This window comes from Eucyclogobius newberryi, unplaced genomic scaffold (assembly GCF_026437365.1).
Source record: "Eucyclogobius newberryi isolate DKJ021-1_F unplaced genomic scaffold, fEucNew1.0.hap1 SCAF_13, whole genome shotgun sequence".
NCBI classification, from domain to species: domain Eukaryota; kingdom Metazoa; phylum Chordata; class Actinopteri; order Gobiiformes; family Gobiidae; genus Eucyclogobius; species Eucyclogobius newberryi.
The window spans coordinates 15,401,697-15,425,810 of NW_027315757.1; the positions used below are offsets into that span (position 1 = coordinate 15,401,697).

General features: G+C 44.2%; 2 protein-coding genes and 1 pseudogene across 4 annotated transcripts; 2 read left to right on the forward strand and 1 right to left on the reverse strand.

The window, feature by feature from the left end:
* Positions 1-115: 115 nt before the first annotated feature.
* dhrs7ca (dehydrogenase/reductase (SDR family) member 7Ca) lies at positions 116-9,348 on the forward strand. Of its 3 annotated transcripts, XM_072442675.1 has the most exons (9): positions 116-598; positions 2,811-2,874; positions 3,550-3,736; positions 3,880-3,992; positions 4,596-4,718; positions 4,805-4,892; positions 6,304-6,396; positions 7,492-7,635; positions 8,703-9,348. In XM_072442675.1, exons 2-9 carry the CDS (start codon positions 2,842-2,844, stop codon positions 8,912-8,914), a joined length of 993 nt encoding a protein of 330 aa, XP_072298776.1. In that variant the 5' UTR covers positions 116-598; positions 2,811-2,841; the 3' UTR covers positions 8,915-9,348. The 3 variants fall into 3 exon arrangements, with proteins under 3 accessions (XP_072298776.1, XP_072298777.1, XP_072298778.1); XM_072442676.1 differs by lacking the exon at positions 2,811-2,874 and having other exon boundaries at positions 8,703-9,345; XM_072442677.1 differs by lacking the exon at positions 2,811-2,874 and having other exon boundaries at positions 3,559-3,736; positions 8,703-9,345.
* A 427-nt stretch (positions 9,349-9,775) lies between these two features.
* LOC140357626 (protein NATD1-like) lies at positions 9,776-11,762 on the forward strand. The gene is made up of 3 exons (XM_072442133.1): positions 9,776-9,999; positions 10,834-10,946; positions 11,343-11,762. The coding sequence occupies exons 1-3, from the start codon at positions 9,843-9,845 to the stop codon at positions 11,457-11,459; spliced, it is 387 nt and encodes a 128-aa protein (XP_072298234.1). The 5' UTR covers positions 9,776-9,842; the 3' UTR covers positions 11,460-11,762.
* Positions 11,763-13,895: 2,133 nt separating this feature from the next.
* On the reverse strand, positions 13,896-21,769 carry LOC140357627 (germ cell-specific gene 1-like protein; annotated as a pseudogene).
* Between the last annotated feature and the right edge of the window lie 2,345 nt (positions 21,770-24,114).

Sequence of the window (24,114 nt, forward strand, 5' to 3'; positions counted from 1 at the left end):
AACGGCAGCTGCGTGAAGCGGGACAAGACCCTCCCAGCGCCCGCTCTCTGGGACGTCCCGCTCTAAAACCAGCTCAGACGCCCCTCAGCTGTGGACTATTTTTACACCGGGACCAGAGACCACAAAGACCAGAAAGACCAGACCCTGCACTGGAACCAGGACTAGGAACTTTGGACTCGCAGGATCAGGACTAGATCAGGACTGGGGACCAAACTGGGACCAGAACCAAAGGGCGGGACGAATGAGACCAGGGACCGGACCGAGACGGAAACCAGGACTGAACCCGGACTAAACCAGGACCGAACCTGGACTAAAGCAGGACAGAACCCGGACTAAACCAGGACCGAACCTGGACTAAACCAGGACAGAACCCGGACTAAATCAGGACTGAACTCGGACCTAAGCAGGACTAAAGCAGGACTAAAGCAGGACTAAAACAGGACAGAACCTGGACTAAAACAGGACTGAACTCGGACCTAAGCAGGACTAAAGCAGGACTAAAACAGGACAGAACCCGGACTAAAACAGGTCCACAATTGTCAGAACCGAGCCAGGATTAAGACAGGGACTAAAACCGGCCATTGAGGAATCTGTTTAAGTAAGTTAAGTTTACCTTTCAAAAAACATCTACATGAGTTTAATTTACTTGATTCGGATTCATTTTGGTCTGGATTAGTTCAAGTGTAATTCGTTTGTGGGTTAAGATTATTTGACTTTATTTAATGTTTTTCTCATGGTTTTCAATATGTCAACGGTGATATTTTGTCATAGTTTTGATGATGCAAACAGTCCAAAAATAAACAGAATGTGAGCACATAAAGTGCAAATACAGAAAAGTCACAGTATCAAAGTATTTATCACAAAATGATGATTAAAAAGTGCAGCTCTCTATTAAGTTTATCTGAGTTCTTCAATAGAATTTTCCGACACAATATGAACTGAACTGGACGTTGGTTACTACAGGTTACCATGGCAACAATCTCACGTGTCTGAACTCAGTCACACACTCGTGGCTGCTGCCATCTTGAGGACAAAAGCTGCATGTTCACTGTGGGCCCTGCCAAGCAAAAATCTGAAAACAAAGGATTCTTTCTCTTCTGTCACGCCCACAATTTCCGAGGATCCTAAATATTCACCACAATGAATTTAAGAGCACTTTCTTGCCGTCCCGGGTAACGCTAAAAACACTAAAACACTAAAAAAAGTGCTGTGGACTCATTTTCACCTGAATAAAAGTACATTATATCTGCACTGGCACTGCACGGATTTGACTTTATTACAGTTTAAAATATGGCGTACAGGCTCTTTAACTGGTTGCTCAGCTGTTCAGTGCTGTGTGACATTCAAAGACCTGTGTGAAGTTCAGGAGCTCGTCTCTAAAAATACGGCTCCGGGCAGCTGCAGGGACAAAGCCTGACGACACGAGTCCACTGTTTACACGTGTTTACAGCGGTTTACAAGTGTTTACAGTGGTTTACAAGAGTTTACAGCGGTTTACAAGTGTTTACAGTGGTTTACAAGAGTTTACAGCGGTTTACAAGTGTTTACAGTGGTTTACAAGAGTTTACAGCGGTTTACAAGTGTTTACAGTGGTTTACAAGAGTTTAAAAGTGTTTACAAGTGTTTACAGCGGTTTACAAGAGTTTAAAAGTGTTTACAAGTGTTTACAGCGGTTTACAAGTGTTTACAGCGGTTTACAAGAGTTTAAAAGTGTTTACAAGTGTTTACAGCGGTTTACAAGAGTTTACAGTGGTTTACAAGAGTTTAAAAGTGTTTACAAGTGTTTACAGCGGTTTACAAGAGTTTACAAGTGTTTACAGTGGTTTACAAGTGTTTACAGCGTTTTACAAGTGTTTACAAGTGTTTACAGCGTTTTACAAGTGTTTACAAGTGTTTACACCGGTTTACAAGTGTTTACAAGTGCTTACAAGTGTTTACACCGGTTTACAAGTGTTTACAAGTGTTTACAAGTGTTTACAGCGGTTTACAAGTGTTTACAAGTGTTTACAAGTGTTTACAGTGGTTTACAAGTGTTTACAGCGTTTTACAAATGTTTACAAGTGTTTACAGCGGTTTACAAGTGTTTACAGCGATTTACAAGTGTTTACAAGTGCTTACAAGTGTTAACAGCGGTTTACAACGGTTTACAGCGGTTTACACATGTTTACAGCAGTTTTACACGTGTTTACAGCGGTTTACACGTGTTTACAGCGGTTTACACGTGTTTACAATGGTGTACAACGGTTTACAGCAGTTTACAGCAGTTTACAGCAGTTTACAGCGGTTTACAGCACTTTAGCTTCAAACGATCAAAGATAAATCAGTCAAATGTGTCTTTTTCTCAGATGGAGCAGTCGAAAAGTAAAATTTCCCTTCATTTTTTAAACAGACTTTAGAAAATGACAATAACTCGGTGAAGCTAACGGCCGTAACACGATTATTCAGTTAAGAAATAATAATAATAATGTTAAATGAAAGCTGAAAATGAAGCAAAATGAACGTTTGTGATTTAAAGTGATAGTTTAAGGTCATGAGTTGCATCGTGATTTATTGCTCTGAATATCTGTTTGTATAAAAGTTTAAACATCAAGGGAAATTAATGCACATTTCACGTTCAGAACCAGAAGAGTCTCTTACTTTTGGACTGCATGAGTTTTTAGAAGAATCGAGAATCAAACCTGAGACATTCCATTTCTTTCAAGCCAGTCTCACCTTTCATCACATTTACACATACGAAATACTTGGTTTGAAGTGATTCCTTAAACTGTCTGTTTTGTTCTATTCATTTGATATTTCTGTTCTTCTTCCAGAACTGCGAAAAAGTTAGTTTCAAAAGTAAAGATGGAGCCCAATGTTACAGAGCCACAGAACTGGGTAAAACCCGTGTGATTGTCTTTTCAGCCATTTCCATCAAACAGACGAATGATGTGAAATAACGCTTCACTTGACCTTGAATTGTGAACATATGACCTTGATTTGAGTTGGTAAACCTTATTCGGTGTTTTAAGGTTGTAACTTCAGTCTAAAGAAATCTACGTGTGTCAAAGCCGCTCAAATCAACAGTAATATTACAATTTAAGTGGTTTTCACGTCTCGATCGTATTTCGTAACACACTGATGCTTCACTGAACTCGGCATAGACTCTCTCGTCTATGAAGCTTCATCAGCGTGACTTAGCTCAGGTCTTTGGGCGAAACATTGCAACGGTTCTTTCACCCACATGTCTGCGTAGCCCTGCATGCCGAGCTGAAACGTCTCCTAGGAGCAGCGGTCTGGAGGTTCTGGTTTGCTTTGTTCTTTGGTCCGGAGTCGCGTCCCGCCTGGGGAACGTAGGGCACGGGTCCGGATTTCACACGCCGAGGCCGGATCTCCACAATGTGATCAACCTGGAATCACCGCCGTCCGAAACCATCAGGAAAACACAGAACAATGACCTCAAGACGCAAAGCGAGCCGAGGAAACACATTTAAACACGTTCCTGCGCTTGTATTTCTGCTAAAAGAGAAGTCAGTACTGGCCCGTCCCACAGCGCTGCCATGTTTGTTTCAGAGCGTGAAGATGCTGGTCCCGGAGATGGAGTGGCTGTGGAGCACCACGGTCCTGCTCGTGCCCACCGTGGTCCTGCTGACCGCCGGCGTCTTCTACCTCTACAGCCTGGTCCTCGGGCTGATCTCCAAAACGTCCGTGAGGAACAAAGTGGTTCTGCTGAGCGACGTGCTGACCGGGCTCGGCAAAGGTGAGGAGACCGGACCGGACGGTGGTGCTCGTGGTTCAGACGCGGGTCCACGCCTCAGTGTTCTACCTGTGTCAGTGTGTGTGATGACCATAGCGTCCAGTAAAAGCACATGTGTCCCCTCTGCTGACCTTCCCCTCGTCCAGAGTGTGCGAGCCTGTTCCATCGCGGAGGAGCTCGTCTGGTGCTGTGCGGTCGGGACTGGGACGGACTGGAGGAGCTGTCGGAGGAACTGAGCCACGCCTCGGACCCTGCTGTGGTGAGTCTGCTCGGACCCTGCTGCGGTGAGTCTGCTCGGACCCTGCTGCGGTGAGTCTACTCGGACCCTGCTGCGGTGAGTCTACTCGGACCCTGCTGCGGTGAGTCTGCTCGGACCCTGCTGCGGTGAGTCTACTCGGACCCTGCTGCGGTGAGTCTACTCGGACCCTGCTGTGGTGAGTCTGCTCGGACCCTGCTGTGGTGAGTCTACTCGGACCCTGCTGTGGTGAGTCTGCTCGGACCCTGCTGTGGTGAGTCTGCTCGGACCCTGCTGTGGTGAGTCTGCTCGGACCCTGCTGCGGTGAGTCTGCTCTGACCCTGCTGCGGTGAGCACAGACTTTGTGTCTGATCCTTAAATATAACACTTGGACAGTTGGAAATGAGGCTCCTTAAAACTGTCTGCAGTAGGCTAACGTTTATTAGCATAGCCACTAGCATTAGCATTAGCCGCTAACAACCTGAAACAAACAGCTCAGTCTGGAATGACCTCTGTAAGTCCACTGGTCTCTCCTGACCACAGTCACAGGCTTTTCTCACAAAAGTCCGGCCCTGTGATATTCCCTGTGAGACCGTCATGCTGTGTCTTTCTCCTCCTCCTCCGCAGACGTTCCCAGTGAAGCTGGTGCTGCTGGACTTCGGGGACATGGATTCTCTCCCTGAGGCCGTGGAGGAGGTTCTGGAGTGTTACGGCTGCTTGGACGTCCTCATCCTCAACAGCTCCATGAAGGTCCAGCTTCACGTCCGCTCTCCGGGTGGTATCGTGCGTTGTGTCGTATCGTGCGTGGTGTTTCTTAAAAAGCTTGTGATCCTCAGGTGAAGGCTCCGGCTCACAGCGTCTCCTTGGAGATAGACAAACTGCTCATGGACAACAACTACTTCGGCCCCGTGACTCTGACTAAAGGTAAAGAACGCACGAAAGGTCTGAATGAACCTTAGCACACATCGAACACAGAAAGATTTGGATGTTTAACTCAAAGTTGCTGTTTTAAAATTAGTTAGATTTTTTAGATTTTTTTCTTAATTGTTCTTTTTTTGGGATTTTTTTTTTTTTTTGATTTTCCCCAAAAATATATTTTTAGAGGTTATAGATTTTTTTTTTTTTAGATTTGTGAATTTTGCTTTGTTTTTTCTTATGCGGAGGTGGATACTACGGTAACTGTTTAATAGACGCTTTAAAATGTAAGAAAAATGCAGAATGGAGGCCAAAGGAAGTAGACCATGACACATTTCGATATTTAATTTAATATTCTAATGTTTTGGAGTCTTAATAACAAAGAAAAAGTCTAAATTTAGAATTTCCTGTGTAGAAAAGTCGACTATTTTGCTTTTCTACGACAAGAGATGGTGAAAATAAAAATTAAATAAACAAACAAAACCAGTCAAATCCAATATTAAATGTGTTCAAAGCTCTGGTCACACTTTTTGATATTTGATATTTGTGATATTCTGAGCTTAATCGCAGTTTTTCCACTTCATTGTTGCTCCATTCTGGAACTAAATATAAAAATATAAAACTTCTACCTCTGTGACACTCGAAGCTTCATGTCGACGCCCTGAAAAGACCTGAACGTTTGTGTTTCTCGCTTCTTCAGACGTGATTTAGTTTGAGTTTGAGTTTCCTTTGAAAACACCAGATTTCTATATTTAAGGTTTTAAACTTCAGTAAATTTAAATGATAAATCCGATGTTATGTCCAGACAGTTTCTCTTGTTTGAGTAGTTTAATTTTGACAATACATTTATCACATTTAGAGAAGATCAGAGCGTCTTTGGGACAGAAAACGCTCGTACTTTCCCCAAATACTTCTTCACTCATTTCCTGCCCTCAAATACTTTCTACTTCTACTCATTACTTTGAAGTAACGTTACTCTAACTTGAGTACAACTATTGGTTTCTCTTAAATCTGATGTAAATATGAAAAATATGGCACTGTAACTTCTTCTTGTTTCGATGGACTTTTCAAGAACTTTTGCCCGTTGAAAATCTATAATATATATAAGAATTACTCTGAAACAAAAGCAACTGGTGATACTTTACTGGCTGCTGATCGTGGGCGGAGTCGAGACGTTTAAGCTCGGAGATAATAACTGCAATAATGAGTTTGTGTCAGTCGCAAATAACAGAAATAACGTAACAAAACACCAGCACGTTTGACAGAAAATAGTCAAAATCAAACCCGTGCGGCATCGATGACTAAGTGGGACGTTTCTGAGCATGTGGGACGAGGGGCGGGGCCTAAACGGTTGCGCGGGACGACACAAACCCTTAAATAGATGCAGATGTGTTGGATTGTGTTGCTCTTGTTTCCGCAGCCGTGCTCCCGACCATGATGTCCAGAAGAACCGGACACATTCTGCTCATCAACAGCATCCAGGCCAAACTCCCGGTGCCCTTCCGCTCCACGTGTGAGTGTCTCTGAAGCCGGCTCGCCATTGGCTCGTTTTAGAGCACAGCCAGATGATTGGACAAGAGAGAGAGCAGACTCAGGCCCAAAACGAGAGGCACAAAGCAGAGAAACAAAAGAGAATCATTAGTGTCCAAACGATAAAAGCCACAACAATGTGACTAAAAGCATCAAAAAGTGACAACTAAAGATAAGATAAACGAGACCAAAGCGATAAAAATGGAAAGAAAACATAATTAAAAGCGACAAAAACATGTGAAGCAGAAACAGAAATGGGACAAAAAGTAATGTAAAGTGACAAATTGCGAATGAGAGACTATTTGCAACAAAAGGTGAAAAAAGTGACAAAATGTGACAAAGAGTGACAAAAATGTGACAAAAAGCAACAAAAATGTGACACAAAGTGACGAAATGGGAACAAAACTTACAAAAAAAACTAGTAAAAGTGACAAAAAAGTGTCAATAAAGCACCCTGAAAGTAACAAAATACAACAATAAGTGACTAAAAGTGACAGACACTTCCTCAACATCACTTCAAACTCTGACTTGATCTCGTGCTAAAGCGCCGAAGTTAGCATCAGCTGTTTATGTCCGCACGGCACTCGCTTTGTCCAGAGCCACAATCTGATATTTCCAGGTCATAATGTGTCTGACATGATCCAAAGCCAAAGCATGACATAAAGAGAGGTTCAAGCCACGCCCCTCACATGCAGAGAAGTCAAAGAAGCTTCATTCACAGTTTGATAAAGTCCTCTCCCCTCTGAGCCTCAGAAACACTCCGTTCTGAATCTCCTCCAGAACTGACCTTTTCTCCGTCTGTGACTCTGAGAATCTTCTGCTGTTTTTAACTCTATAAATCATCTCCAGACTCGTTCAGTCTCATCACGATCAGTACAAAAAATATTTCTCTTAAACTGCGTTATTCCCTTTGCCGCCAGTAGATGGCACCAAAACTCAGCTCGTCCCCGGGAAACGGCAGTAATTTTTTGGGTTCTAAAATATAAGATGTTGAACTAGAGGTCATGAGCGTGTTTAAAGGTCAATAAGAACACAATGAACGCCTGATATTTGTCCTTTAATGTTGACTCTTTTCCAGACGCGGCGTCCAAACATGCGGTGCAGGCGTTCTTCGACTGTCTCAGGTCCGAGGTGGAGGAGTTCGGCATCACTGTGAGCTCCATCAACCACACCTTCATCAGCTCCACCGCCACCGGGGAGCAGCGGCGCCCCCTCTGGAACTGTGAGTACAACACACACTGTACTTGGCCTGGAGGAGCCCGTTTCCATGGAAACGTCGTTCCTTTAGCTGTAATATTCCACAGTGTGATATAAGTGGTTTGGAAACGGTTGTAACGTTCTCTTTTCCATGGAATCCTCCAGAAAGTTACAAACTTTAACATCAGAACTGCAACTAACTATTATCTCTGCCGATTAGTACATTAGGTTAGGCCTGGTTTAGTCCTAGTTTAGTCCTGGGTTAGTCCTGGTTTAGTCCTGGATTAGTCCTGGTTTAGTCCTGGGTTAGTCCTGGTTTAGTCCTGGGTTAGTCCTGGGTTAGTCCTGGTTTAGTCCTGGTTTAGTCCTAGTTTAGTCCTGGGTTAGTCCTGGTTTAGTCCTAGTTTAGTCCTGGGTTAGTCCTGGTTTAGTCCTGGATTAGTCCAGGTTTAGTCCTGGGTTAGTCCTGGTTTAGTCCTAGTATAGTCCTGGGTTAGTCCTGGTTTAGTCCTAGTTTAGTCCTGGGTTAGTCCTGGTTTAGTCCTGGATTAGTCCTGGTTTAGTCCTGGGTTGGCCCTGGTTTAGTCCTAGTATAGTCCTAGTTTAGTCCTGGGTTAGTCCTGGTTTAGTCCTAGTCCTAAATATCAAATAAAGATTGAAATGTTGTGATTGGAGGCTTCTGGAAGTGTATTATTGATCAAAATCATAAATAGTTTAATATTTGTTCAAGATTATTTGTGTTTTAGCATCTGCATCGTCCAGGTCATGAGCAGAACACAATTACAATGATTTAGTCACGATTATTCGAATAAATTATCAGGCATTTTTTTTTCTAGTGATCTTGATTCGGCCCAGAATTGCTGATTTAAGTGAAAATAAGCGGGTTATAGTTTTATTTTCCACAAGGAGCTCAGTCAACAAAAAGGAATAAATCAAGAAATAGTCCGAGTTTAACAGGTTAAATATTAATAATGTGTTCAATCCTGTGTCTAAAATACGATATTATAAAAACGCAGAGGTTTCTTGCATGTCTGTCGCTCCATCTGCCCCGGGGCTGACTGACACACATGTGGCTGCCCTCTGGTGCTTCAGGGCTGTACTCGCAGAAGCCTCTGGGAGTCTCTGTGGACGAAGTCGCCACCGAGATCGTGAAGACGCTACACAACAGACGCCGAGAGGTTCTGATCGCGCCGTCGCTGCCCAAGATGGCCGTCTACGCGCGCTCCTTCTTCCCAAACGTGTTCTTCGCTGTGATGGCGGCGGGAGTGAAAGACGCCGCCGCCGCCGCCGAGAACCTGCAATGAAGCTGAACACGATCGGTTCATTTGACGATCGCTGCAGGACACGTCTGAGTTCTGTGGTGTTTTAACGCTCGATCGTCCTGGTTTACAGTCCATAACTTTGTCATTACTGAGTCTGTGAAACAAGAGCAAGTTTCCTCTGTCAGAAGTGAATTAAAGTGAAATTATTGTTTGAGCAAAAGCTCCAAAAAGTAGTGGAATCATCAAGTACAAAGAGGCAGAAAGAGGCAGGCTGTGATTGGCCGACACTGACGAATGAATTATGATGAACGTGAAAAGAAACGGTCAATGATTAATGAGTCTAAATGTGTTTTTCTGTTTACCCGGGAAATGAAGAACAAATAAGCTAATAAAAACAGAAAAAAGGTGTTTTCTGTTTATGGGTAAAGCAATGTGTATGTTATGTGTTTGTTAGATTTGTATGTTATAAAAGTATAATTAAAATGACAATATTTTACCTTTTACCAAATCACAATAAAGGTGGGAGCAATTTAACAGTAAATATAATTGAGTATATCTACAATAGGCTATTAAATAACTTTATAACACTCTATTTAATTGCCAATAGTTTAGGTGGAAAGTGTAATTATGTAATCATTAAACTTATGAACCTGCAAAACTTGCTAAACTGTTCTGTATTGTAAGTGAAAGAAAAGAGCCCAGGAAAAAAACGTATTAACCTGTTTCGTAAAAGATTAAAATAAGAAATAAATACATAAATAAAATACATATATTTTATGATTGTATAATTGCTGAATTCGAGGTATTTATTTATTAAATAAATAAATACTTCGAATTCAGCAATTATTATGTATTTTTGATGGGTTCTTTCTAATGTCTAATGCTGCCCTCTGGTGGCGGCCGTCTGCCACTACAACAACACCTCACGTCAGAACCGCTAACTTCAATAGCGCTTAGTTTTGTCTTTAAAATGTCTTTTAAACTCCTCTCGGGGCTCACGCGCTTCAGCCTGGGATTAAAGATGCCTCTTGCCTCCTTCTGCACGACTGTCACCGGGAAACTGTGCCGTTTGGAGGTGCGACACGACCGGGAGCAGCAGCGATTCACCGTGACAGACAGCGGTGAAGGTGAGCGGCTGTGCCCGGGGACAGTGCGCTAGGGCCGGGAAGACTCGGCAGGAAACACCCCGGTCTGCGCACGGCCTGCTCTGCGGGACTCTGCTGTTGAATTAATTAAGTTTAAAGTGAAAAAGACAAAAAACGCAGTAATCTCCATTTATGCTCTTTTATTTTGTGCATTAAGTGTTGTAGTTGTAATGTTATACTGATCATTAATAAGTTTAATAAACATAAGGCCTGGTTTAGACCTGATCTATTACTGTTACATATAATAATATAAAACCAGTACAGGTTTAATGAGCCTGGTTTAGTCCTAGTTTAGTCCTGGTTTAGACCTGGTTTAGTCCTGGTTTAGACCTGGTTTAGTGCTGGTTTAGAGCTGGTTTTGACCTGGTTTAGTCCTAGTTTAGACCTGGTTTGGACCTGCTTTAGTCCTGGTTTAGACCTGGTTTAGACCTGGTTTGGTGCTGGCTTAGTCCTAGTTTAGTCCTGGTTTGGAGCTGCTTTAGACCTGGTTTGGAGCTGCTTTAGACCTGGTTAAGAGCTGCTTTAGACCTGGTTTAGACCTGGTTTAGAGCTGGTTTAGACCTGGTTTTGACCTGGTTTTGACCTGGTTTAGACCTGGTTTAGAGCTGGTTTAGTGCTGGTTTAGTCCTAGTTTAGTCCTGGTTTAGTCCTTTTTTTGACCTAGTTTAGACCTGGTTTAGAGCTGGTTTAGTGCTGGTTTAGTCCAGGTTTAGGCCTGGTTTAGTCCTAGTTTAGTCCTGCTTTAGAGCTGCTTTAGAGCTGCTTTAGAACTGTTTTTGTTGCTGGTGTGAAGCTGTGTCCTCTCATGGTCTCTAGGGGAGGACGCCGTCTTATCGTACAGATTCACCGCAGACTCTGAGGTGGAGCTGGTGTCCACGTTCGTCCCAGAGTCCAGCAGAGGAAAAGGACTCGCTGCGCTGCTCTCAAAGGTGCAGACGACCAACAAACACCTTTATTCTGCTTTTATATATTCATTTTGGAACGAGTATTAGAATTATGGATGCTTTTAGTCCCAACTTTAATGTCGTCCATTTGAGAGACTGAAACGCTAAGCTAACACGAGAATTCCATGTATTTCTGTAGTTTTTAGAGGTTTGAACGACAAATGATGAAGATGATCTCTTTTATTTTGTCTAAAAACTAATTAAAAGGTTTTCAACATAAATGTTCTCATCGCAAAAAAAAGTATGAATTCTGCTCCAAACGAAATAACTGAATTATCTATCGGATTAAAAACAGAACACAAAACTAAAGAGTAATTGTAGATACATTGATTCATGCCTTATCGTTGTTGCCGTGGTGATGAAGCTGTTTATCTGCTGCAGGCGGCTCTGGACTTTGTGGTGGACGAGCAGCTGACGGCGCGAGTTTCCTGTTGGTACATCCACAAATACCTGCAGGAAAACCCTCTGAAGAAGTACACGGAGCTCATCCGCTCATGACGAGGGCGTGATGAGGAGGGCGACGTGACAAGGGCGGAGACGTGACGAGGACCGGGATTTGGCGAGGACGGCGACGAGAAGAGGACTGTGACGTGACGAGGACCGAGACGTGACGAGGGTGGCGACGTGACGAGGGCGTGATGAGAAGAGGACTGTGACGTGACGAGGGCGGCAACGTGACAAGGACGGCGACATGACGAGGGCGTGATGAGGACGGTGACGTGAAAAGAACAAATCTTACCTCAATCTGAATTCAGCTTCAATTTAATGAAATGTAATTCTTGCTTCAGTTTATGCAGCGGTTTCTTAATTATTCCACATTGGAACAAAATAAATAAAAGCATTTTCACATTCTGTTTCTGTTTCAACACATTTTTTTTCATGTTTGTCTCGTTTTTGACACATTATGTCTTCTGTCCTCACTAGACGCTAAGACAGTGAACAGACAAAGGGTTAGCTTCGATTTGGCTAAAACTTTGGCTAGTTACATATAAAAGTAAGCGCTTGGGTGGCGGTTGGACTTATAAGTCTGAAACTGTGCGCCAGTTAGGGACCGTCTCTAAAGTACGTAAAATTAAACGTTAAAGCAGAGTGCCAGATTTATTTTAATATTTATGTATTTATCTATTTGTAGATTACTTAATTTTGTTGTTTGAATTTATCTTGTTATTTATTATTCCTTCAAATTAGCATTAGTGTTAGCAATGAGACACAAACATCCACCTTTCTAAACTCTGAAGCGTGGAATCAGTGTGAGTAAATCAGTGTCATTCTGGTCCTAAAAATAACCATCAGAGAACTCCACGTGTTTAAAACGTTTTTATGATTCAGAAAACATAAAACAATTCGTTATATTTGTCATGTTTTTTTCATTTATTACACTTTAAAACAGAAGATCTAAAATAGAAAAGTCTTTGAGTGTTTTGCCTCATGTCTCTTTTCTCTACACATAAGTCCATAATGAGCAAAAGAAGGAATCTGGCCTTGAGGACGAACCAGGAACATCATTCTTCTTATTTTAGGTTGATGGGGTAAACTGAAGAACATGCAACGTCCACACTGCATAAAGGCCCCGCACGGTCTGCGATGGAAGCGCCGCTCAGGATCCACATATTCTGCTTTATTTGGATCGTTAATGTCCTTTAAACATGCTCTTGTAGCTTTGCTTTGGCATCTCATGTTTAAGAACATAATTAATGTGTATGAAAACCACCAGGACTCAAGAGCGCTCCATCTACTGGCAGCAGAGGGAATCACAATAGGGAAATAAAGCTTGTTTGCCCTGACATGCTAATGTCATCACTATGTGTGTCCTTTAATTCTCACTTCCATGAAAAGGTGCATTAATTACTCGTAAAAACCCATTTGTATTAGAGAGGCCTTTTCTTCACTTAATGTCTCTGTACGAATTTGCTTCATTATTCATTTACGTCACTGTCTGGATGCACCTGACACGCCCTCTGCACCTGACACGCCCTCTGCACCTGACACGCCCTCTGCACCTGACACGCCCTCTGCACCTGACACGCCCTCTGCACCTGACACGCCCTCTGCGCGCCCTCTGCACCTGACACGCCTTCTGCGCGCCCTCTGCACCTGACACGCCCTCTGCGCGCCTTCTGCACTGGACACGCCCTCTGCACTGGACACGCCCTCTGCGCGCCCTCTGCACCGGACACACCCTCAAAGCTTTCAAGAGCACAGACTTTGTGTCTGACCCTAAAATATAACACCCGGACAGTTTGAAATGAGGCTCCTTAAAACTGTCTGCAGTAGGCTAACGTTTATTAGCATAGCCACTAGCATTAGCATTAGCTGCTTGCGACCTGAAACAAACAGCTCAGCCTAAGTCTGGAGTCTACTTCAGCTCTCTCTAGCAACAGGTTTGATTGACAGGTAGCACAGCTCATTGCTAAGCGAAACCAGCAGTGTGCAGGAAGAGGCGTGTACCTTCAACAACCTCACTAATGATTGGCTCCGAGGTTCCGAGGTCTCCGTCAGCCCGACACAAGCAGTTTGTTTTTTCATCGCGCTCGATGGAGAAAATTATTTCTGGATTGTGGATAGCGTGGCTAAAGCTAGCGTGCACAGGAGTTTTGCCTCATTTCTTTGGCTTCTCTCAAAGCCTCTACGCCGCGTTTGAGCCTCTTTTTATGTCATGCTTTGGCTTTGGATCATGTCAGACGCATTATGACCTGGAAATATCTTTTGGCTGTTGACAAAGCGAGTGCCGTGTGGCCTTAAACAGGAAACAGCTGTAGCTGAAGTATTAGCTTCAAGAATACAGTTTATCAAAAGATCAAGTCAGCGTTTGGTGAGAAATTACTATTTTCTGTTTCGAGTGGAAACATAGTGAGCAAGAGCAAAAGTGGGACTGTTTTAAAACCCCATTAAAGAGACAACAGTGCTGCCATCTCTACCTGAGACCGAGTTTCAGGATGGTTCAAGCTATGTAATACCTCTGTGTCCTTGCGTAAGACACTTTGCTCCCATTTTCCACTTCAGTCATTGTTCCGTGCCGAAGATAAAGGAAGCAGTTCAATTTAAAACAAAATAAACCCAAAGAAGGATCAGCAGTACACCTCCGACCGCCCCTCCACCTAGAGTTTGTACGCACTTCCCGTAGAGGGTTTGTGTCCGTTCAGGTGGAGGTTGAAAGTGTCCTCGGGGTCGCAGGGGTCGAAGGTTTCCTCAGGGTCGCAGGGGTCAAAGGTGTCCTTGGGGTCGAAGGGATCGTAGGTGGCTTCGGGATCGCAGGGGTCAAAGGTGTCCTCAACATCGCACGGGTCGAAGGTGTCCTCGGGGTCGTAGGTGGCCTCGGGGTCGCAGGGGTCGTAGCTGTAGCTGCCCCACACGTGATCCGGCAGGTCCAGCTCCAGCAGCTTCTGTTTGAGCACCAGGCTCTTGGCGATGTTTCTCCGCTTGTACTTGAACTCCACGATGGTTTTGGTGTAGTGGTTCAGAGTCGTGACTGCAGAGCCCATACATGTCCCGAAAGAGCCCCAGGCCAGACTGAGGAGAGACCAGACCAGAATCAAGACCAGGATCATGGAAAAGACAAGACCAGAACCAGGACTGAAGATATTCAAGATCTGAGACTGTGAAAAGAAGCAACAAAGCGTAAACCTGTGTCTAAGCTTTGACACTCTTCTCATATATCTAGACTGTAGGAGCGACAAAGGAGTTGGACGCCGGTACATATTAAGGCAGACGTCTCGGATGCACGTCCAAAAAAAAAATTCACTAGCAGAGGCGCATTTCTTTAGCCAGCATTGAGAGTGAATTTGAGAAAACAAAATCCAACCTTTGTTTCAACGCCTGGCGAGTGTGTCTCGTTCAAAATACATACAACGTTTTGTATTTGTGCTATTTCCATCAACACAACACAGTTATGAATCGTACGAAGGACCAGAAAGTCAATTATAAGCCTCAGAGGTGAAACTGGGCGTGAAGAGGCTGCACTCGCACGAGATCACAACATTCTAGAACTCACATGTAGGACCAGCTGTAGTCCCAGGTCTTAGGCCTCCAGTCCTCAGGGCCCATGATCACGGCGAGCTGGAACACTGTGGTGAACATCATGTGAGCCAGCATCCCACACAGGCCTGAACACAAAGGAGGCTCAGGTCAGACACTCTTCATACACGGGTCATGGTAAGATTCAGTATAATTTGATGTGCTTTGATTTGGTAGACACCAGAGACTAAAATACAACCTTTGTTTTAACACCTGACGCGTGCACAGGGCATGTATTCCATTCAAAACAGATGGAAAGCTTGAATATTGATTCAATATAACTTGGAATTGTAGAAAAAGATTCAGTTGTTGTCATCTAGACTGCTGATGAAGCCACTTCACAAGAGGCTTTATCAGCACAGAAGACACTCGAGTTCAGGACCACAGAGTGCCGTGCATCTTCATCTTAAAGCCACAAACCACTCTATCAAAGACAGTGAGGAGAAGATTCTGAGCAGGAGAAAAGATGCGTTGAAAGAGTTAAAGAGGCAATCTTTGTTAAAAAATAAAGACCATCATTAAATAGGAATGGGGGTTTAAGATTCCCCGACACAGATGTACCCCGCCTAAGGCCCGAAGTCACTGGGATAGGCTCCAGTCACCCGCGACCCCGAAAGGGAACAAGCGGTAGAAAATGGATGGATGGTTTAAGATTCAACCTTCCGGTTGTTTATAATGGAATTTTGAATCCCTGGAGAGGTCGACGCACTCCAGGGATTCCAGCTGCTTTTGTAAAAGCGCAGGGAGGAGAGAGGGTGTGATTCAGGGACAATAGGAGGCCGATAGCCCATTAAAAGACTGATAGTAAACAAAGAGGTTTAGTTTCTGTTGAAACCAATAACACCTTTTCATCAGAAGGTCCCACCCAATGGGCAGGGCCTACCCAGAGCAGGATAAATATTGAGTTCCCGCTCCTGATTCGCAGATTGAGAATGACTCTTGCATGAGAGTCGAAACGTATCGTTTTTTCAACAACAACAAAATAGTCCAGATGATACAACTGAATATTTTTCTGCAATGGAACACTCCTGGATGAATGAGGGACTACACCGACAGAACTCTGAATAAGATAAGATAAGATATTCCTTTATTGTCCCACATGGGGAAATTTCATTGGTGCAACGCAGGAAGATACAGATTCAATATGAAGGGTTACAGTAAAAAAAAAAAAAAACAGGCCCATTGTTTTGTAGTTAAAGCCATTTAAGCAACATGGATGCATGGATTTGCTTTTTTTAAAATTATTATCAAAGCTTTTATTCTTTCACCAAAAAAACGCTGCACTGCTAATGTTTGGACTGTACTCGATTGTTTAATGTAATAAAGTCAAATCTCTTTTGTTCCAGTACAAATATTTTGTAAAAGCAGCTGTTAGGGTCAAAACAAGACCACCGTGTGCTGTCTGTACACATTTTATTCTCCACAAAGCAGGAAGTCCACTGTTAGCATGCTAGCTGTTGTTAGCATGACGGTAAAACTCGCTCGCCCTCTCTGAAAGTGGTGAAAAGCGCTTATAAACTAATCGCAATGTAATGCTTTAGGTGAAGAGGTGGAAGGTTTAACCACATGACCGTCCCGTAGACCTCCACCGGCCCCTGGATCACTGGCCCCTGGATCACTGCCCCCTGGATCACCGGCCCCTGGATCACCGGCCCCTGGTTCACCGTCCGGGCGGCGATCCCTGGAGGTGGCGGTGAAGTGGCCCCGGTTCATGCCCAGGCCCGGCAGCTCTTCCTGGGATTATCTCGGCGGGCACGGAGGGGGGGGTGGGGCTCCTGACACGGCCCAAAAACCACAGCTCCAATCGGATTAATCCACAAACACAAATCCCCGCCGCCTCCTGGACAGAGCGGCCGCCACTTCACCGTCGACCTGCCTCGCCCAGCGTACAAGCAGGACAAACGAGAGACGAGCGGCGGCTGGTGTTTTTAATGAACTGGGCCACAACCTCGAGGAGGGAAGAGAATCGGCCTCAGAATCACACTTTTTTTTAAATGTAGTGAACAATTTTACCAAAAAAATTGTGCTTATTTTCTCCAGTTTAACAGTTTCTGTGATGTTTATGATGTTACTTTGTGGATTCCCGTTGTTAACAAGGGTAAACATCCATTCAAATCACACATTAATTATGATTTGGCCTATAATAATACCTGATAACGCTTTTATTTTGTTAAATTATTTTTAAACTGTCACCTATTGATGACATGACAGAGTTTTAGAGTTCAGCGCTACTTCCTGTCGTGTGCACTGGTTCTGGTTTGTGGAGACGTTCCACTGCGGAGAGACTCTGGGGCCCAACATAAGTATAAACCTATATCTACAAATACGTTCTAATCCAAAATTCTATATTATCTTCAAATAAATCATAAAATCTGGTAGAAAAGTAATGATAATGTTTGTGTAGCTTATTCAAGACCCCAAAGTAATTTTAATTTAAAAAACAAACTGACGAATAAGAGACCCAGAGCCACTTCCCATTCTTAATTCTTGTCTTTATTTGATATTCCATTGCTCCTGTATTTAAACAGTGTGTCTTCTTCGTCTATCTTGTTTATGGCCACCAAAAGCCTAATCTATTAATGGATGGCGCTCAGACCCCGGCAGGTTGAAATGTGACGAGACGAAGGGAAAGTGTGACTGAATTGTTTCTGGCAGATTACGCAGCAAAATATGATTTGATTTAACAAAAATATAAGGCAAGAACCCGTTTCTCGACCTGTCCATCCATCTATTCGCAATCATGTTTAATTTACCTGCTCCTTTTTTAATTATTAGATAAAGGTTTTGAACTTTTCTTTTGGTTTTCAGTCCGCTGTAGAGTTCGAGAGTTGTGACTTTCCCTATAACTGTCCCAGGGCAGCTGCGGCTTCTGTATAAAGTGATTCAGTCGCAGTACCTGAGGCGGCGGTGCAGAGGGCGGCGAAGGCACTGAGCTTGAGTTTGTTGATGTGGCTGAAACATGGACACTGCTCCAGCATCATGAGGACTCCACCAGTGAAGAGCAGCGACAGGTACAAGGACTCGGCCACGATGCACAACCACAGCACGCCTGAAACACGAGAGGGTTAGAGTCAGATCCAGAGGCAAGAACCGAGACGATACTGAGACCATGGAGACCACAGCACCAGTGACGTGCGGTGAGGTTCAGGGCGAGTGAGGACCAACTCTTTCAGAGTCAGATTTACAAACACGAATGAACCCAAAAGAACCTTAAACAGGTCGTTCTGGACCATAAAGAGGAGAAGCTGCAGGAGACTTCATTCATTACTATACAGTCCCACTAGCTCCGCCCTTAGTTTCACAAAGTCAAAGGCTCTGCAGTTTTGTGTCATCAAAATGTTGTGCAATCCACTAAAGTTTAAACCAAGGAAAGCTCGCTCACCAAAATGATCAAACCTGACTTTAATCTGATCACTGATATTATCAAAAATGTTAAAGAACCATTGCCTCCGTTCATCTCTGACTGACATAACTCATCCCAAAACAAACTAAACTGAGCAATCTATAAGTTTGAAAAGTTTGAACACCCCAAAAAATTCAGGACAAGCAGGAGTCAAACCCACTTTTTTTTGTGTTCAAGGCCGTGTCGCTAACCATTACTCACCGTGTTCAGTAAAAGGTGCCAGTGTTTTTAGAAATATAACTCCATCTGCAGAAACCCGTTCGACTTCGGTGTAGATCTTTCTTTAGTTATAACCTGCTTTGATTGAAAATCCAGATTTGCGAAATGTTTTCACTTGGAAATGTAATCATCCAGATTCTACAAACACAATAATAAGGAAGAAGATAGTGAAACCTGTCACACACGAGCACCTGTCAGCACCTGTCACACACGGCCGGGCTCAGGAGCGCTCTATGTAATGACGCCTTTCTGAGTGAACTTTTACTGCAGTTTTATAATGATTCTGTGAGACTAAAACACGCTTCAGAAATACATTTCATACATTATCGAGAATATGGAAGCTCAGAGCACATCGCCAGCTCAGTGTGTGTGTCTGTGTGTGTGTGTCGCCTGAAACACGAGAGGTTTAGAGTCAGATCCAGAGCAAAGAACTGAGAAGGTTCAGAGACCACAGCACGCCTGAAAAGTGTGTTTTAATAACACATTTACATCTTTAGAAGCATCAAGTCGTCTCAAGTCAAAAAGCTTAATCTCCAGAGTCACTGGAGTTCAAGTCGAGTTCAAATCAGTTTGACTTGTGAGTTCAAGCCTCTGGTAATGAATAGAAGATGCCTCGTTTCAAGTGTCATAGCAACAAGTGTCGGTGTAATCCCTCATTCGTCCAGGCGTGTTCCATAGTTTTCTTTTTCTACTATAGCAACACGTGTTCATCAGGGCTTTTTAGAGCGATTCAAAACTGTTCAAAAAGTGAACAACATTCATTTTTGGTTCAAAAGGGTTTTTCCGAAGCACTTGATGTGTTGTTACACACAGTTCTGTTCAGCTCCGTCTCGTCCAGGAACACTTGTGAAAACATTTAATAATTATTGTGATAAAATTAGTTTAAACTGACCTCGTCCATGTTCAGGAGCAATATCTGCGAAATCCCTACAGTCAAACCCTGTGGAGACACAAAGATGAATTTAAAAGTGTAACCTGCTTGTCTCCATGTTATTGCCTGGAATGTTCCACAATACGGCATTGAAGTTATTCAGGGAGACGAGCAGGTCAAGGGGTCTCAATTATAAACCTTTACGGAGAATTCTTACTCAAAATGCACAAAAAACACAAACATCCACTAACTTCTTCAGATCTTCAGATCATGTTTTTCTGGACCATTTAATGTCGATATTTATCCTTACATGCAGATGTATACATGTTTAAAGCCATACTGTGGAACATCTCTGTGTAACAAGCTTGTGATGGAAAAGTCCCATAATGCACCTGAAATACACAACTTCTAACCCACTTATAGTTTATCTTATCTTATCTTATCTTATCTTATAACTGAGGCTAATGTAAGAGGGAGAGAGGAAGAGGGACGAAGAGGAAGAGGGACAAAGAGGAAGAGAGACGAAGAGGGACAAAGAGGAAGAGGGACGAAAAGGGACGAAGAAGAAGAAGAGGGACAAAGTGGAAGAGGGACATAGTGGAAGAGGGACATAGTGGAAGAGGGACGAAAAGGGACGAAGAAGAAGAGGGACAAAGAGGAGAAGAGGGACAAAGAGGAAGAGGGACGAAGAGGAAGAGGGACAAAGAGGAAGAGAGACGAAGAGGGACAAAGTTGGAAGAGGGACAAAGAGGAGAAGAGGGACAAAGAGGAAGAGGGACGAAAAGGGACGAAGAAGAAGAGGGACAAAGTGGAAGAGGGACATAGTGGAAGAGGGACGAAGAGGAAGAGGGACAAAGTGGAAGAGGGACGAAAAGGGACGAAGAAGAAGAGGGACAAAGTGGAAGAGGGACAAAAAGGGACGAAGAGGAAGAGGGACAAAGTGGAAGAGGGACGAAGAGGAAGAGGGACAAAGTGGAAGAGGGACAAAGAGGAAGAGGGACAAAGTGGAAGAGGGACAAAGAGGAAGAGGGACGAAGAGGAAGAGGGACAAAGTGGAAGAGGGACAAAGTGGAAGAGGGACAAAGAGGAAGAGGGACAAAGAGGAAGAGGGACAAAGAGGAAGAGGGACGAAGAGGAAGAGGGACAAAGAGGAAGAGGGACAAAGAGGAAGAGGGACAAAGAGGAAGAGGGACAAAGAGGAAGAGGGACAAAGAGGAAGAGGGACAAAAAGGAAGAGGGACAAAGAGGAAGAGGGACAAAGTGGAAGAGGGACGAAGAGGAAGAGGGACGAAGAAGAAGAGGGACAAAGTGGAAGAGGGACGAAAAGGAAGAGGGACGAAGCTGCGAGAAAAAGAAGGAAAGAAGAAAGAAGCTAAAGACCAACCACATCAGACGAAGATGAAGTTTAAATAAGTTTGCTCTTAAACTACATGTGATTAATCAATAACCATTTTCTAATTGACTGATAAAAGAAAACAACTTGTCTCTTTGTCTGAGTGAATCTATAAAAGGCTAAAGTGTTTTTATGTGTCACGCCCGCACCTTATATGGAAAGTTAGATCTCGTGAATGTTGTTTAGAAAATATGCAACATTTGAATATCGAGTTTATTATAATGAAAAGTGAATGGGAAAAGGTAATATTTTTCCACTTTTCTGCATTTGTCTGATGAATAAACCTCAACTAATGCGTTTAAGAACATGCTTTAACGCCTTTCGGTTGGAGTGACATAATATCGTCTGAATATCGTTGCTGTGACCCAGAAAACATCACAGTATTGATTTTCGTCACTCTCGCCCAGTGCCCGAGTCACGTAATCTATCACGTAATTGCCCCGAGCCGCCTCTCTTCTCTGATTGGCCGATCGGAGCGTTTTACCGTTCATGTCGGCGGCCTGTTCGCACGAGAAGAAGATCCCGGTGTGGAACTTCCTCATCAGGAACTTCTCCTCCCCCGTCTCGAAGATGTACTGCACCAGGCGCGAGTCGTTCACGTTGGAGCTGTTGAAGCGGATGCAGTACAACTGTTTCGCCTTCAGGGGGGGCCCCGTGCAGAAGGGCTTGACCACTTTCCGGGTCCCCTCGCACCAGTAGCTCGTGGTGACGGCGGCTAGCGCGAACCCGAAGGCCACGAAGTTGAGCGTCAGCGCCAGCGAAGCCCTGCGCCCGCGCCTGAGCCCCATGGTCCAGTCCAGCACACGGCTCTAATCCGAGCTTTTGATCCGGCGCCACTGGACGACTTCCTCCTGCATCAAATCTTCATAATCTCGCTGTCCCTTTGGTGCTCCTTGGGTCTGCAAACGCGCAACGTGGCCAAAGCAACCCCGTGTCCTCGCCCGAGCTCCATGGCCTCTGCGTCCCGTTCCGTCTCGCTCTCTCACACGCTCCCCAAAAGAAGAAAGATTGAAATACTGAGCCCGTCCTGCTGCTCTCGCTCCTCCCCTCTCGCAAATCTCAAAAATCCCTTCATATTATCCGTTTCAAATAGCGAATTACGTGCCGGGGCCCGCGGCGCGTACACCGGCATAAAAGATTAGATCGAGCCGCAGATTGTAATCCGGCATTCTCCGCGCGTTTGTTTCATCGCCGCGTGTTTTTGGCGTCATAAATTCTCCATATGTCAGTAATCTCATGCTAAAGCTCGTGCAAATACGCTGTCATATTTCAGCCAGGGCAACGCAGGAAGATCAGGAGTCTAACCCACAACCTCTTCACCGAGAGGAAGATCATCCATTCTGAAACGTGCGCTCAGATCTGCGGGCCGAGGTTCTCCTGACCGCGATCTGACCGCTGCTCCTGACCGGGTTTGACTCTGCAGCAAAGAAGAAACGCGTAGAAAACAAAGTCAACCTTAACGTTGTTGGTTTGAAGCGTTTTATTTCTCGGTCCGACGCTGTTACAACGGCGAAGAGAAAAACCCGTCAGAATCTTTTTTTTTGGCGCAAACTCAGAGGATTCGCCAAAAAACTCCCAAGATTTTCTTTTGCCGCAACTTTGAAAGTCGAGTGCTTGGTCCGGTGACTCACCTGAACTGGGTATAACTGGGTGTGTCTGATTTAAGGTGTTGGTGGGCAAACCCTAAACTTATTGAGCTAATCATTGAGACCAGTGGTCCCCAAACTTTTTGACTCGAGGGCCACATTGGGTTCTAAAATTTGGCCGAGGGGCCGGGCCAGGAAAATATGGTGCGTTTGTGTGAACTAATGAATTACTATAAATTACACGCAAGATTTGACCTGTAACTTGTAACAAAGCAACAAATGCAAGGCTCAATGTACAAATTGTTTTTTTAAATGCATTAAATAATGATTATTTTAATTACATTTCAGTTGAATAAACACAGCAGGAAAACTGACCTTCTATTTCAGTGGGAACAGTGTTGTTGATCTCCCTGTTTTGCATCAAAGTCTGGTGTGAGTTTTGTTGTGGCAATTCTCAGGATGGATCCTTTGGTGTTGGTCAGTGAAGCTGGATCTGTGACGTTTGTTCATGTTCATGACACTGAATGTCTCACATTTGTAGGTCGAGCAGAACAAGACCAGCATTTTCTCCCCTCAGCGATCACACGCCCGCTGAACACACGAGAGAAACTCTTGTAATCGGGAGTTCTATTGTTAGAGACGTGAAGCTGCCAGCTGCTAGCGTTAGGTGTTACCCGGGGGCCAGAATGGGTGACATCGAAGGAAACCTTAGGATCTTAAAGCGGAGTAGGACCCGGTTCCGGCGAGTCGTGATTCACGCAGGCGGTAACGACGCCCGGCGGAGACAATCAGAGGTGCTCAAAGTTCAAGTAGCCGCGGTGTGTGACCTAGCGAAGTCGATGTCGGACACTGTAATATTTTCTGGTCCCCTGCCCAATCGGATCAATGCTGAATTGTACAGCCGTCTCTCAGCATTCAACAACTGGTTATCCAGATGGTGCCCTCAAAACAACGTAGTCTTTATTGATAACTGGAGTGCGTTTTGGGGAAAGCCCGGGCTCATACGCAGGGATGGCATCCATCCGACTTCGGAGGGTACATCCCTATTAGTTCGGAATTTGACCGATAGTCTTAGTCGCGTTAAGTGACCATCTAGGGATGAGCCCCAGGTGCAGAGCAGCAGTTCAAGACGCTCCTCTGTCGCTGAACTCTCGCCCGTTCTGTTACATGTGAAGTGTTCAGATTCAAGACAGATAGAGACTGTGTGTGTCCCTCGTGTTCCTCGTGTCCCTCGTACAAATAATGCCAAAAAGTCACATCTCAGAAAAAATATTTCAGGCGTCAGACCAAATAACTTAAGGAAAATAACAATCACAAATGACACAAATATACAAATGAATAAACATGTAAAATGTGGACTGCTAAACATTAGAGCAATTTCCTCCAAATCGCTCTTAGTTAATGAATTAATTAGTGACTATAACATAGATCTTCTAGCTCTAACTGAAACGTGGCTTCAACAAGACGACTACGTCAGACTAAATGAGTCCACCCCACCCACCCATGTTAACTTTCAGACTGCCAGGAGCACAGGCCGAGGTGGTGGTGTGGCAGTGATCTCCCACTCAAGCCTACTCATGAGCCCTAAAACTAACAATGCATTTCACTCATTTGAAAGCCTCATGCTGTCGATCACATGTCCAAATATGAAAAACCAAAAAGGAGTT

What these genes read in the sequence shown, in the direction of transcription:
- dhrs7ca (XM_072442675.1), top strand. Translation starts at nt 2,842, where the DNA reads ATGGAGCCCAATGTTACAGAGCCACAGAACTGG. An exon ending in GCTGACCGGGCTCGGCAAAG is followed by an intron (nt 3,737 to 3,879) that starts GTGAGGAGACCG and finishes CCCCTCGTCCAG; the next exon opens with AGTGTGCGAGCCTGTTCCAT. An exon ending in GCGGCGCCCCCTCTGGAACT is followed by an intron (nt 7,636 to 8,702) that starts GTGAGTACAACA and finishes CTGGTGCTTCAG; the next exon opens with GGCTGTACTCGCAGAAGCCT.
- LOC140357626 (XM_072442133.1), top strand. Translation starts at nt 9,843, where the DNA reads ATGTCTTTTAAACTCCTCTCGGGGCTCACGCGCTTCAGCCTGGGATTA. An exon ending in CGTGACAGACAGCGGTGAAG is followed by an intron (nt 10,000 to 10,833) that starts GTGAGCGGCTGT and finishes CATGGTCTCTAG; the next exon opens with GGGAGGACGCCGTCTTATCG. An exon ending in TCGCTGCGCTGCTCTCAAAG is followed by an intron (nt 10,947 to 11,342) that starts GTGCAGACGACC and finishes TATCTGCTGCAG; the next exon opens with GCGGCTCTGGACTTTGTGGT.